The following is a 15,459-nucleotide window of genomic DNA, read 5'->3' on the forward strand; positions in this document are numbered from 1 at the left end:
GACTTTAATCTCAGAAATATGACTTAGTATCACGTTATGACTTAGTATCTCATACTTTTCTTTTTTTTATTTAATAATTGAATTTTTTTTATCTCATATTTGACTTTTTCTCATAATTTTAACTTTTTATCTAAATTTTAACTTTTGAAACCAATAACTTTGACTTAGTACCCCATAATATGACTTTTTATATTATGAATTTTTCTCATCATTTTGACTTGAATCCCATAATTTTGTCTTAGTATCTCATAATTATAACTTTTTATCTCAACATTTTGACTTTAATCTCAGAAATATGACTTAGTATCATGTTATGACTTAGTATCTCATAATTATGACTTTTTATCTCAAAATTTACTATCTCATAAATTTGACTTCAACATAATGATTTATCTCATAATTATGACGTTTTAATGTCATAATTATGGCTTTTTATCATAAAATTATGACTTATCTCATTTTGATTTACTAAAGCACAAATCCAAAGTATATAAAGCAATTGCACAAGCCCTTCAACACATCAGACAGCTGCTTTCCTGACCGATATAGTCTGCTGATATTTTACTTTGGATTAAACAAATAATCAAGTAAAATGCCAAATTTGTGTCAAAAAAATTGCCGTACAATACCAACTTCAATGTTACTACACCTGTCTGCTAACAGTAAGTTAGCTTCCCAGTTCATATCAAATTTTCAAAAAAATGGTAGGCTAAAGTTCAATTGATCAAAGGACTGCACACACAAGGCGAATGTAATGCAACATTTTTACAGTACGTTTCAAACTTTTGTATTTTTTTTCATTAGCCTACATTTTACCCAATATTACATGAATACATTAAAATTATTCTATGAAATCAAGTTAGCCTACATTTAAATACAGGCTTAAATATACCTTTACATTACTTTCAAATAAAACTAGTGTATTGTTTCGACATTTTATTTAGCGACAAAAGATAGTGGGCAATAAACCTCATTCTAAACAAGAACAACTAAAGAGTGGTAACAGGCAATTTCATCTATAGGTCTATTTAATAGAAAATGGAAAGATCTTTTGTCATTCATGTGATCATAAATTGCGCAAAGAACACTTATTTTGCGCCGTTTATTGAGATTTAACGTCACCTCCTGTTTTTCTTTTTTTTCAGAATCGAAAAACAATCGAGAAAATGAATTGGCTCTCGTAATCTATTCCATCGATTCTGAAATCAGAATCGATTACAAAAGTTCTGCATTCGAACAGGCGTACTCAGTACTCGTTTGTGCCAAAAATATCGTCTGACAGAATTTTTAGCGTGTATACCAAATGCATCTATCAGATATTTAAACAACCTGAATCAAATCTTGACAGCATGTATGTATACAATTCACCGCCTTTATTGGAAATATACTAGTACGTGAACATTTAAAATCAATCAGTCTCTCAGTGTTAATAAATTACACTGTTGAATCCATTTGGTTTGCAGAACGCCTGCCTTTACCTCAGCTACCCGTGGTACTTCAGGTGTTGTTAGAGTCGGCTGTATCCCATAATGATGAAATCATTTTGTATACAACAGAGAGCCACAATAATAATAAAAAAAGCACAACTTAAAATTGTGCAAATCAATAGGTTCTTAGTAATAAAAACAGTAAGCATTTTGAAAGAGGGTACAAGACAGACCACTGAATACATGTCAAGTTCATTTGTTAATAACACTACATACATTAAAAAGACCACCATTTAAACATGATTCTCTGTGAAAAGATGCTTCAAATAAGATGGAAGGCTGTACAGTGTGCAAATTACTGTCCGTCATGGCAAGAGCTTCGATACACAGATGTATTTTTTCTTTTTGCCCACAAATAATTTTAAAGCTGATGTAACTTTTTCGGTGTTAAAATATAACTGTAAGCCAATCATAGGTACATTTTCTCAAAAACTGTAAACACTGTGTCTCTGTGGTGCTATAAAAATTCCCGTTTGTTTTGAGAGACCCGCCCAGTCAACATTCCTCAACCAATGGGCGTGAGCTGGGGTCGGGACTATCTGAAAAACTGCAGGGGGGGTGTGTATTCAGAAAGCTATTTTGAAAACATAATTTTTGCAATTCCGTTCGGTGGCGCTAGTGTCGCAGAAATTACATACTTCAGCTTTAAATGTCTTTGGGTCATCAGAGAAAACATCTTTTCAACCGTTCTCCCAAAGACCTCAGAGTCTTTTATTTTGAAAGGCTTCGTTTCGTCTCGTTGTAAGACGGCACATAAACACGTGCCATTTTAATTTGCCTGCAAACACGTGCCTCAGTCCTCAGAGTACATTTGAGAAAACAAAACTGCAGAGCATCACTGACTAGCAGATAGTGACACAACTGACTTCCAGTAAGATTAAAAAAAAAAAAGAAAAAATAGCTAGGGGAACATCCTCTAAAATGTTTGTCTTTTCTGTCCTTTATGTAACCATTTCCAGGCCCACACGGAATTTGCACCCACACAAAGCTCTGTAGATTTCAAGTCAAAATTGAACGTTTAACATTCACAGAAATCTAAACATCCCCCCTTGCTTGTTTATCAGAGTAAACATGAAATGCTGTTAATAACTCCTTTTGCTTCCAATATCTGATGCATTTTTGAGTGAATGCACTTTTACCATCTGGAATTGATTAGATGGTGAAAAGTAGGCTTTTAAAGGAGAGGGGTTTAAAAAGTAAGAGGTCTTGGTGACATCAGATGAACAGGAAAGTAGTTTCAGAGGCGGAGCAAGTTGACATTTCGATAAAAGATTACAAAGACTGACACTTTATGTTATTTGGAATAAGGTGCACCAATAAAATGTGCACAATAAGAACAGTAATATGCATGAAAGTAAATAGGTTCAATTTAGATTTCATGTTGACTAAATATTTTGGCTAATTTATCAAGCTCACAGCTACCAATAAGAGTGTAGTGCTCTCAGCTGCATTAAACACATTTTACCATGTTTAAATCAATATTTTCTGCCTTCAAAATCAGTGCAGAAAATGATAGCAGATGGGCCTGATCATTGCTTGTTTAATGCAACAATAACTGTATAAGCAAAACACAGAGATGGAATACAGTCTAAATTAATAATAATAATTCATACAGCAGGTTGAACATGTTTCATGTTGTATTTTGATCTTTATTCCCAAAGACCAGAGATCTGATCCCGCCTTCCCGTAGAGCTGGACGACTTTACGAGCAATGTGATGGATGCACCTGAAGTCGCCAGGCTCAATGTTTATCAGAATCTCATCAGAAGAACTTCATGGCCTGTTTTGTAAATATGGAAGTTGGTAACAACACCAAACAGTGGTAAGGCAGGTTATATCAAGGACAGCAGGTGCATTGTGGAATGCTTTACTAGAACAACACGATACTGAATCCAAACTACAATCCACAACTTGGGTCAGATTCTGAAAAAGCAGGAGGGGGATCTGGTTTATTATGAACTTTTTTCTTCAGAAAACAGCAGTCATTTTAAAACTTTCTTAACTTTCTCTATCCGATTCAGTTTGACCCACCCAGGTCATTTGCAGGCCCACACGGAAGCAGCATGCGCAGAAAGATTTGCGGATTTTTGTAATTCACAAAATTCTACGTATTGCCCACCCCTTGTTCTTTTAATATTTTGGTTTGTTTGATAATGCTTTCAGCTACCAATGAGAGGTCACCGCTCCATGTTTTCCTCCAAATCAGCGCGGAAAATACGATTCCGTCTGGGTCTGGTAATAAGGTGACCAATTCCACATACTAAACACGTACAAACACACTCAATATTTCACTCTCTCTTTCTTTTTCAAAGGGGTTTGTTCTCCTGCTAAGTAGAGTTAAAAATGTGTATTAGCTTTTGTAGTGATACATGCATCCAGTAGATGGCTAAATTTACATATTTTCTTAAAAATAAAGAGTAAAAAAAGTATTAGAAACACAGCTATACAGAGTCTTTAGCTAATCCAAGGAGCGAGGATTGGAAGGAGGAGCCCCATGTCCAGATGTGGTGCAGTTGGGAGGTGAGGAGTGTCGCTGATCAGTTGCTACAGCAGGGGCCTTTCGTGGGCTGTGCCGTTTCTGTTAGATCCACACCTCGGTTGCGTCCTGTGTTAGCACCGGCGGGCTGGGGCTCGTTCTTGGGCAGTTTCTTTGCTAAGGTGCACAAGCAGACAGTGGAATATATTTAGTAAATAAGAAAAGATTCATGTTTGCACATCTCTGAAGAGCAAAAAGTAATTGCCAATCTTTCAAAACACAACATGAAATGGCATTCACATCCCATTTTACTTCTGTAATGTGATGCGATGCGATTCTTACTGAAAATTGATTGTTTGAACAGGACTTTTTTTTTTATCCATTGGGAATTTGATTTTGGAGGCCAACAAATCTCTTCAAACACCGCCAGCACCCACATTTGAGGAGGCTTTTTTGACTGGGTCATGGATGCTGAAGGTCAAATTTAACCTTGTGAGCATCTCCACATATTGCGATGGCAGGGCTCTACATACAATTTTTGGTATAGGCACGCTCGTGGCCCCAAGTCCTTCGGATGAGACGATAAACTGAGGTCCTGTCTCTCTGTGGTCAATAAAAATCCCAGGGCACTTCTCGTAAAGAGTAGGGGTGTAACCCCGGTGTCCTGCCAAATTCCCCCCATTGGCCCTTATCAATCATGGCCTCCCCATCCCTGAATTGGCTATATAACTCTTCTCTCTCCTCTCCACCAATAGCTGGTGTGTGGTGAGCATACTGGTACACTATGGCTGCTGTCGCATCATCCAGGTGGATGCTGCACACTGGTGGTGGTTGAGGAGAGTCCCCTGTTCACTGTGTAACACACTTTGATGGTAGTGTCAGAAAAGCGCTATAGAAATATAACATTCATTCAACATTCATTAATTAATTCATTCTAAGTGAAAATTTTAAGGGGCACGGTCAGAGCTAAAACCTTTTTTTATGATACATATGTAACAAAAGATACATGGAAAAAGGACATTAAACACCTTTGATAAACTTTTTTCTCTCCTGTTAACAATACATGCAACACCTGACTTATCACCCTAATGAACATCTGTCATTAGACATTAACAAACATTTGGTCTACATACTGTATTTCTGAACATATTAGAAGTTCATGAACTTTAAAATATGTATGAAAATACAGTAATCAAACTTTCATGACATTTATAACTATTTCAATGTAAAGTTAGTTCAAAGTTTAAACTATTTGTTAAGCATTAGCCCCGTTCACACATGAAAGCAGGTAAATTACAGGAAAAGCGTTAGGTTGCCTTTAATGGTAAATGTACCAAATGTACTGTTCACACATCCCATCAATAAGGAAATGTATATGTAATGATACAACTTTGCATTAAGGAAAATGCCAGAGCAAAATTTACCAGTATTTTCAAAAGGGTCGTGTTCACACATTAATTTTCTGGAAAAGGCTGTATGTGTGAATGTGACAACTGTGTAATGCATGAATGCATGTTAATGTTTTTTGCATTATGAAAATGATAGTGTTAACAATATATTTTCTATGACGTGCACATAAACTACCTGACATTCATTACTGAAGATGTCTGTTTTTGCATTTTCCTATGTAAACATGCACTAGACAGCCGACTTTGACCGTTGCGCCACGTCTCGCTGTTTTCATGAGCACTGCAATTGTAAGACATCCGCCATTTAACGAAATGTAAAACCTTGAAAGATAATTCAAAACACTGTCCATCATTTTGACAGATAAACAAGCAAGAAACTCTCATGGAAAACAGCCATTTTAATGCAAAAATAATGGAGTTCTTATTCTGATGTTACTACATTAGTTCATAAGTTTAGGTGTCACTCACGCCAGTTTGCCAAAATAATTTCACATTTGCATGAAGTAAATTTCACTTGCAAATGCGGGTGATATAATCGCACTGTACAGCCCTGCAATAGTAACACTTTATTATGGTAACAACAACTAATAAAAAGGTAACAATTTATTAGTTGTTGTTGTTTTTGCCATAACCTGTACTGTATTAATATTAGCTCGCACAGGCTAGGCGTCAGTTAAAAAGGAAAATAATTTCAGAGGCAGTGGAAGTTATTACATTATGATGTAAAATTACAAAGACAAAAGTTTTGTTTCTTTAGAATAACATACATTGATGAATCATACACAATAAGACCAGGAACATGTAGTAAGTAAATAGGGTAAAAATTTCAAGTTGACTTTGAAGGAATAGTTCACCCAAAAATGATAATTCTCTCATCATTTACTCACCCTCAAACTCATATTACTTAATTTTTCTGCAGAACACAAACGAAGATATTTTCATGGAGATAGGACATGTTTTTGTCTATACACTGCAAGTCAATGGGGTCCAACACTTTCATCTCACTCTAGAGGTTTAATCCTTGTCTCTCTCACTGCATGTATTAGGGACATCAAATAATGGATGTCACTGTATTTTCTTAAACTCAATAACAACAAAACTGAAATATTATTAATTGGCTCCACTACTCAAGTAAAAAGAATGAACCTGTGCTTTGATATTGATGGGCTGATCTACTTTACCTTTATCTGCCGTCTCGGTCCCTTAAATCTTCTGAACGTGGCCTTTTGTCTGTTCCTAGATCTCGATTGTCCACTGTAGGTGGAAGGTCATTCTGTGTTGTTGCTCCTAGCTATGGAACACATTACCCCTTACTCTTCGTAATATCTCCTCTCTATCCACTTTCAAGACCCAGCTGAAAACGTATCTATATGCAGAAAACGTTCTTTTTTTTATTATATGTATCTTGTATCGTTTATCATGTTATGAAATGTATTTCTGAAATGTACTTATTTTAAAGCGACCTTGAACTTTGGGAAAGGCGCTACATATATAAAAGTACTTCTTCGTCTGAAGCGATTCGATCGGTTTTGGGTGAGAAACAGACCAATACAAAACTCCTTTTAATATAAATCTTGCCATCCGCAGACTCCTTTACACTTCCTTGCGGTTGACGCATGCACAAGGCGCTGTACACACACCCTGTACATGTGCATGCACTCTGCACGTCAAGCGCGAAGAAGTGTAATCAAGTTCATTCATATCATGATTGAGGCGTTAATGATCAAGCTTGAAAGTGCTGGACCCCATTGACTTGCATTGTATGGACAAAAACACCTCATATCTCCATAAAAAAGTCAGGGTTTGAGAAGGAATAAAGGTGAGTTAATGATAAGAGAATTATTAGTTTTGGGTGAACTATTCCTTTAAGCTTCACTATCTAATATGGCTGCACAATTAATCAAATATATAACCAAGATCAAAATTACAGCTGCCACATTTACACAAATACAGTGTCAAACACAGCATTCCATTGAGGTTTACTCTGTATGCGCAAAGAAAATAAAAATCTATTTACAATGTGGTTTTTGCAGCAGTGGAGTATTAACCAATCACAGACATGTCCACTCAATCTCTGTGTATAATACTGTCAAAATTTGAATAGCATAATAATGTGAAGTTCACTGGGTTTTTTTTCATCCCATTTTCTCTCCAATTTGGAATGCCCAATTCCCACTACTTAGCAGGTCCTCGTGGTGGCATGGTTACTCACCTCAATCCGGGTGACGGAGGACAAGTCCCAGTTGCCTCCGCTTCTGAGACAGTCAATCCGCGCAACTTATCACGACTAGTTGTGCATGACACCGCGGAGACTCACAGCATGTGGAGGCTCACGCTACTCTCCGCGATCCACGCACAACTCACCACGCGCCCCATTGAGAGCGAGAACCCCTAATCGCAACCACAAGGAGGTTACCCCATGTGACTCTACCCTCCCTAGCAAACGGACAAATCGAAACTCGTGACTCCAGGGGTGGTAGTCAGCGTCAATACTCACTGAGCTACCCAGGCCCCCAAAGTTCACTGTTTTACGGATTTATGGATGTATAAATTAGTAATAAAGTCATTCCGAAACAGTTCTCAACTTGTTTTGGTTGTGTAACCTACATATATGGCATGCATATACCCCAGACAAAAGTGTTTAACGTAAATTCTATGAATCAAAATTGATCATAATTACAATATTAAGAGAAATAATTGACACTATGATTTGTCATAATCGTGCAACTCTGCTTTCTACTATTGTATTTGTAACTATTTGACACAAAAGTACTGGGCCAAGCTAGCTTATAACTTACCAATGGCCATAAAAATCTCATTCACGTTCATTGAAGTCTTTGCAGATGTTTCCATAAAAAGCAAACTGTTGTCGTCTGCATATGACTGCGCATCCTGTGTACAGAAAAAAAATAACTTTCAGAACCCAAGCAGACTCTGAAGTCTGCACGCCATGTTTGTTTGTTTGTTTATAAACAGAACCACAACTCATTTGTAAAACCAACAGGAAGCGTGCGGCTGTTTAAACATTACAAACCTGAAAATCCAACGCTCTCTTGTTGGCAAGATCTGCCTTGTTTCCAGCCAAAGCTATTACAATATTTGGACTGGCTTGTCTTTGAAGTTCTTTCACCCAGTTTTTTGCACGTTCAAATGATTCCTGTAAGGAAAAAAAAACATTCCTTTTTGTAAAGTACTTTCTCCAGACATCTAGATGTGAAAAGTAAGCTTTCGTTTGTGCTTTGCTTAGACTGCAGAGTGGGTGTGAACTCACTTCATTTGTGATGTCATACACCACTATGGCTGCCTGTGCTCCTCTGTAGTACATGGGGGCTAAACTGTGGTAGCGCTCTTGGCCAGCTGTATCCCAGATTTCAAACTTCACTGTTGTATCATCCAAACATACTGTCTGAGTCAAGAAGGCAGCTAGAGAACAGATACAGGGTCAGATGTTGCCATCATGGCTTGTATTACACAATAAATTAAAAGGGTCATTTCTAGGGCTGCGGGGAAAAAATGATTTTCTGATTTATATTAATTTGAACAATCAATATATTGACTCTTAAAATCCCAAAAATGATCTTTTACTCAATGCCAGAGGTGATTCATTACAAGACAACATAAAAACTTAAAATCACTACTTTATTTGTATCTTTGATCTATTTTTATTTGTTGCTTGCAATTTGTTTATTTTATTTTATTACTGACTGTTTACTTGAATAATTGCTTGAACATGAAATGCAAATTGGTTCATATTTTGTGGTAGTATCGAAATTAGTTTTGATAACAGTCAAATTGCTTTCAAATGTACATAAAATATATATTATAACTGAAAAATAAATGAACTGTAATCAAATTAAAATTAATCAAAATCAGAATCTATTCGAGAGCTTGTGAATTAAAATCAAATATGGAAATCTGAACTGATACTCAGCCCCAGTAATTTCAGATTACTTTTTATCTCTTTATTATATATAAATTGGCTTATATTGGCTTATAATATTAGTAACGTTTCTGTTCCAGAAATTTAGTTTTTAACCTTTTAAGCTGGGATGGGCCCGCTCAGAAAAATATAATGACCAAAATATTAATAACTAAAGTCTAGACCAAAACAGGTATCGTTTTAAAGCTTAGAAGCTCTACTTTACAATACATGCAGGCATTATGACCAAAACCGAACAAGTGCTTTGAAATTTGCAGACAAATCAGAAGTACAGCACATATTTGTAAATGATAAAAACAACAAACTGATCAAATAGCCATGTGTCATATGTTGTTGGAAAGCTCTCAAAGAGTAGAATACAACCAGCGAAAACATAGCGAGTAAAAGCTAAGAACATGTATTTGACATCCATGTTACATGTTAGGTATCAAACCATTTTTTAGAGCAGGTGATTATCTTTATATTGAGCCCACATTCAACATAATCGGATGCATAGATCATTAGATAATCACACAGTGCATAATGTGCTATCTGGCTAAAAAGATGTTAGCTTTCATTGATCAGATGACTTCATCCGAAATGTAGTATTTTGTCAAGCATCATGGAATGCTAAACCAATCGTATTAGGATTCAGACTGCTGCAACCAGAAGTAAAAGTCATCCAAATATGGGCAGTGAGGATCGTTCACTGTAATTACAAATGGCCACCAGGAGATGGTGCCAAGTACATGACACAGACTCGATGGCTCAAATGACACAGAATGGAACTGAATGAGATTTCGTTACTCATGCCTGCATGCTTTGGAGAGAGCATACCTTTAGTCATTGTTGTATTAGCATGTGTAATTAGTTCTTATGTACAGTTATTGTTTTATTTGTTTGGAGACATTTTTGGACACTAGGATAAATTATTTTTGTAATGCTATAACTTTTGATTGCTTTATTCCATCAACACAAAATTGTACTGTTACAGGTGACATGATTAAAAAAAAACAACAAAGAAAAATCAGTTTTTTTGGAGCTACCTTTTTTAAACCCTGAGATATATAATGTCAAATAAGAAAAATAAGAAAAACAAAAAACAAAAGTTGGCTCAGGTTTTTTTGTGATTTTTACAGCAGTCTCAGAATTTTCAAAAAATTTGAAAAGTTTTCTTAAAAATTATATCAAACACTTGACCCTTGTTTTTTGTCGAGTTGTAAGCCTTTCATTTTAGGTATGCCACTGAAACGGGACATTTTTAAAAACACCCTCAGAGCTTAAAGGGTTCATTACAATTGTCCACCCTCTCTTTGACTCTTAGAATTACAAAGGCCCTTTTTGCTGCATTTCTTCACATGTAAAATTAGAGCAGTTTGCTGCAATTTTCATTAGTTCCTCTGGCTTTAGAAATAACAGTCTCTATCCTACTTCCTCCATATTACCTCACTGTGATTGGACGAGCCATGTTCACGTGTAAATGCAGTCATGTATTCAAATGTAATCATTTATGTACAGAATGAGTCGCATTTAAATAAATAATGCTCTGAAAGTTACAGTATGTTTTCATAGTACATCAAAGCTTTTATCTCAAAGATCAATTCATGATCTGAGCACCTTAACATCAGATATGACAAAAGACGTGGCTCAATCCTGACATTTAGAAGTCAAATGAGACTATAGTTTGTTTATTGTATACAGTAAAATAAATGTCATACCTCCTATTGTGCTTTCCTGAAACTCGTGAAACTGTCCTTTTACAAAGCGCAGCACTAAACTTGACTTTCCCACAGCGGACTCTCCCAGCAGCACCAGTTTAAACTGACAGATCTTGTTGCTGGCGTTTGGCCCGTTTGGTCTCGTTGCTCCGCCTCTTCCTGCCATGACCCTAAAGCCCTGATCTCCTGTACTGAAGTCAAGAGGTGCTTCTCAAATGGTCACTCCCAGATCTGCGGAAATAAACAGGACTTAAATCAGTTCAGACTTTTTTCACTGGTTACCAAATACATATTAGAAACACTGTAAGTGTTTGTAATATATCAGGGTTGCCTAGTCCTGCCCCAGCAGAGTTTGGTTTTAGCCTCTTCAAAAGAGGGCGCTATGTTGTGAAAAAGTTTACAGTTAAAAATTTGCAAGACTCCGAATACGTAAGTCAGGCATAAGGTGTATCGTTTGAAAGCTTAAAATCTGACATTTTCATTAATAACGATCACTTCTGCATTTATGTTACATAAAGTAACAATAATGCCAGAAAACATTCGCGTTGCAAATCTGCGCCACCTAGAGGCCTTGTGGTAGAAATATTTATATAAATATAAACGTCTTTCAAATTGCACTTAAATAGACTTATTTTGCTGCCCTAATACCACAGTGTGAAAGATTTTCAAAAGAATCACAAAGTGAAATACAATATTTGTAAAAAATCATATACAAATGTCTCTTTTATGCACCGATCACTGCTGCTGTAAGCCCCAAATAGCTAAAAACTTTATATTTGCTTAGGGCTGGCCGATATGACGACATATATCGTGGCAATGATTTAAAGTGTCAATCGATAGAGAATTTGCTATATCGTGTATATCGCCATATGTAAATATCCATGTGCGCTTCTTGGGCTTATCTACAATTGACACTGAGTGAACTGAAGAAACATGGACAAGGACTTTCCAGCAGCTGCCCAAGCAAATTTAATGACCTTCATCTCGCTATTGGCGCTTCAAAAGCGCTAAATATTCTTCTCATCTGACACGTAAATGTTTCACTTGACTGTGGCGTGCGCTGTCTCTGGAGCTCTATTTGTGCTCCAGAGACAGGAGTGCTCAGAGCAGGATCACTTGCGCTACTCAATCATTTTTGATCCAGGAAAACCCCAAATGGAGAAAGAAATCTCCAAAGAACTCCATCTAAACTGTTAGACGGCCGATATTCTGACTTATTTACTTATCGGCATCGGCCTTGGAGATATATATCAGTTGACTGACTATTGATGATAAAATGCTATACATCTTCACAAAGGGGAGGATCTCGGCTTTCTAATGCCACCTGACTTGAGCTTCTAGTCCACTCAGAGGCCGAGATATTTGGTGAAACAATGGAGGTGGTGCATGAACTGAAAATTAGAGTGAATGTCTATAGACGAGCGAATCTGTGAGGGCTAAATGCGTTAGAGCGCCACCCACATTTCAGATCGGCATTTTGTGACAGAAGGTGATAGAGGAAAAATCTTCTAGTACTTGCTGCCATCTAGTGGAATAAAATAAGACTTTTTGGAGGGAGATTGCGTGAACAGAACCAGAATTACATGCTTACAAAGTTAGGACAACAACAAAAAATATATATTAATCATAAGATATCAAAGATATCTAATATGAAACAATTAGAACATTTTTTGACAGTTAGTCCAGAGTATATGTAAATGGTGAGCTTTTAAATTTGAGTGTGAAAAAATTGCATGTGGCAGCCCAGAAATGCCCCAGAGTTGAAGAGGTTAAAGGTATAGTTGATGATGAATTTACATGGGAAATTATTGTTGTGTCTGACTGAAATCAAACTCTTAAAGTGCATGTAAACGTACTATGTCGCAGCGAGTAGGTTGCTCAGATAGCATAACTGGATAAAATTTAAGCTTGATTCAAAGAAATGGAAATCCCATTTTGATTAAGCAAGACCCAGATCACCCTGAAGTATATAAAACTTGTTTTAGAAAGAACTTCTATTGTGTATTTGTCATCCCATCAATTACATCCATAGCAATGCTGTCACATGACTGAATCTAGACTACAGACATCATTAAGGAACTGCAGGCTTTGTTTAGCCTTAAATATTCTTTGTGCTTTGACCTAAAACTCCTTGCCGTCAGCGCTGTGTCCTTAAAGATCATTATGCAATAATATACGTTTCAAACATTAGAAATGCTACATAGTTGTCACATGACCTCTTTACATGCATGAATAATTCAGAAAGTGGCATCCGGTTAACAACTTGTACATAAAAGCAAATATATGCACTTTTGATCCAATTTCGTTTATGTACACTGCACATTTGGGCAAATGCAGTATGTTACCGGGGTATTCTATGCATACAGATAATTCACATCATGTGCATAATATATAATGCAGAAACAGTAACTAATTCCTAATAAGCAATATATAATTAAAGTATGAGACACAATGACTGTGCAAAAAATACAGGTCTATTATTGAGAGTATTAAAGTTCATGCCAAATTGAAAATTCTGTCATCATTTCCATACCCTCATGTTGTTCCAAACCCATATAACTTAAAACTAAAACATCCTGCCTAACACATCTTTAATGTTCCACAGAAGAAAATCATACAGGTTTGGAACAACATGAGGGTGAGTAAATGATGACAATTATTATTTATGAAATGACTATTTCTTTAATGATCAGTCAAGCACATATGAACGCTTCTAAACCCCTTTCACTTAAAAAGCGATGCTTAATAAACATTTATTAAGGCGTTAATAACAAATGTTTATTAGACAGGACTTAATGGGCATGTAGCACAATCTGGCCTTCCAGAACAAATCGCACAAGGCTCTTAGTCGCGAACATTCTGCGTTTACTGTACAAATCAAGAGCTAACTTTAATTTTAGAGTGAAAAATAACATTAATCATTTTTAACATTATAGTCATTTTTTGAAGCTCGAGCTGCCTGTTTGCTTCAGATGCCATCTGTGCCAATGAAACTCTTTCTCCTCCTCGTTCTATCGAACTCACACATGGACACAGAGAGCTCGTTGACAATCGTGTTTAAACCGTCTCATAGGTGCTTTTACCGAGACTGTCAGTTTCTCCGCTGCGGCGGTTCAAACATTTCCCGAAACACAGAGCTAATGCTGCTAATGCTAACTGAAAAACAGGCCGCGCGCACAGACAACACAACTCTAAAATAACCCATTCAAAAGCGAGAACAGCACAAATGACTGTGCAACCGTGTGGTTTATTTAAAAGCCAGCCTAAAACAAACCAAGACGGATATTAGAGTAAAAATGTTAAAGCCCAACAGGCTCGTACCTTCCTCTCGGATCCTCCCAACTTCCCCCTTTGCATCAAAACTGAGGCGACGGATCGGATGACTGGGACTGACGTCACATCGCGTCAGCGAGAAACCGGCCAATCAGAAGAACGTTCTGACGAGACCTTGGCCCTGGCCAGATACCACACTTGCGGTCTTGGTCATTTGAGTGCGCGTGCACGCGACAAGAAGTAAGTGCTCAAGACTGTCCCATGTCTAAAACATGCCAAAGCTCAGTGCACTTAACCCGCACTAAATCCACACTAGCGCGAATACTGCTTTGGAGCGGTCTTTCAGGCTAAGTGTATCCCAGAGTTCGTCACGATCAGGAGCCACACCCCGCCTACCTGAGCCATCGGTGTATTTTCGCTTTTCAACATAAGTTATTTATTATAATCAGATAGTGAAACGTAAGTGAAGCATATATTTATTTTTGTATAAATTAATATATTTAACGTTGTATAAAATGTTTGGGATGACTTAATAGCAGCATCATAATTACAAAATACTATTTAAGTGTATATTTATATACCTATTTATTATCCTTCTCATCCAATAATCACATTATTTAGTTTGTTCTTGCCTAATACTGCTGTTGATTTTGGTCATTTATCAGCCAGTGTGACATACAATATTCAGTCTAGTAAATGTTGTTTTAAAATTAAACAATTATTAACTACAACCACGGTTTCTCATCTTTATGTATTTAAAATATATGTTGTAATGCTTTTAATGTGTTGTATGAAACCACATACTGATAAGTTGTGTAAAGCAGTCTTTGGTCATCTTATATAAATGACAAGCCAAAGCATATCATAGAAATGGTTTGTATTAGTAGCTATTAATGGATCAAACAGATTTATAAAATAAAGTTTTTATTTATTTATTTTTTATTACATTTATGCAGTGTATTGAGAAACAAAGTAGAAAAAAATTGCTTATATTTCATATTTTACAGCAATTATGGACAATGCAATTTTACAGTTAAACATTTTTTAATGTGCAAAGTATTGAATATAAAATAATGAACTTTTACAATTATTTTCACACAATAAAAACATTATAAAACTTTACTTACATATTTTCTACAGCACAATACACTTCCAACAACCAGTAGTGTATTAATAA

At 36.3% G+C, this 15,459-nt stretch overlaps 1 protein-coding gene across 1 annotated transcript; it reads right to left on the reverse strand.

The window, feature by feature from the left end:
* Positions 1–1,660: 1,660 nt before the first annotated feature.
* Positions 1,661–14,477, reverse strand: LOC127454174 (ras-related protein Rab-5A-like). The gene is made up of 6 exons (XM_051721184.1): positions 14,331–14,477; positions 11,010–11,240; positions 8,644–8,795; positions 8,407–8,529; positions 8,171–8,264; positions 1,661–4,140 (listed from the first exon to the last, which is right to left on the reverse strand). The coding sequence occupies exons 2-6, from the start codon at positions 11,173–11,175 to the stop codon at positions 4,025–4,027; spliced, it is 651 nt and encodes a 216-aa protein (XP_051577144.1). The 5' UTR covers positions 11,176–11,240; positions 14,331–14,477; the 3' UTR covers positions 1,661–4,024.
* Between the last annotated feature and the right edge of the window lie 982 nt (positions 14,478–15,459).

Source organism: Myxocyprinus asiaticus, chromosome 16, assembly GCF_019703515.2.
Source record: "Myxocyprinus asiaticus isolate MX2 ecotype Aquarium Trade chromosome 16, UBuf_Myxa_2, whole genome shotgun sequence".
NCBI classification, from domain to species: domain Eukaryota; kingdom Metazoa; phylum Chordata; class Actinopteri; order Cypriniformes; family Catostomidae; genus Myxocyprinus; species Myxocyprinus asiaticus.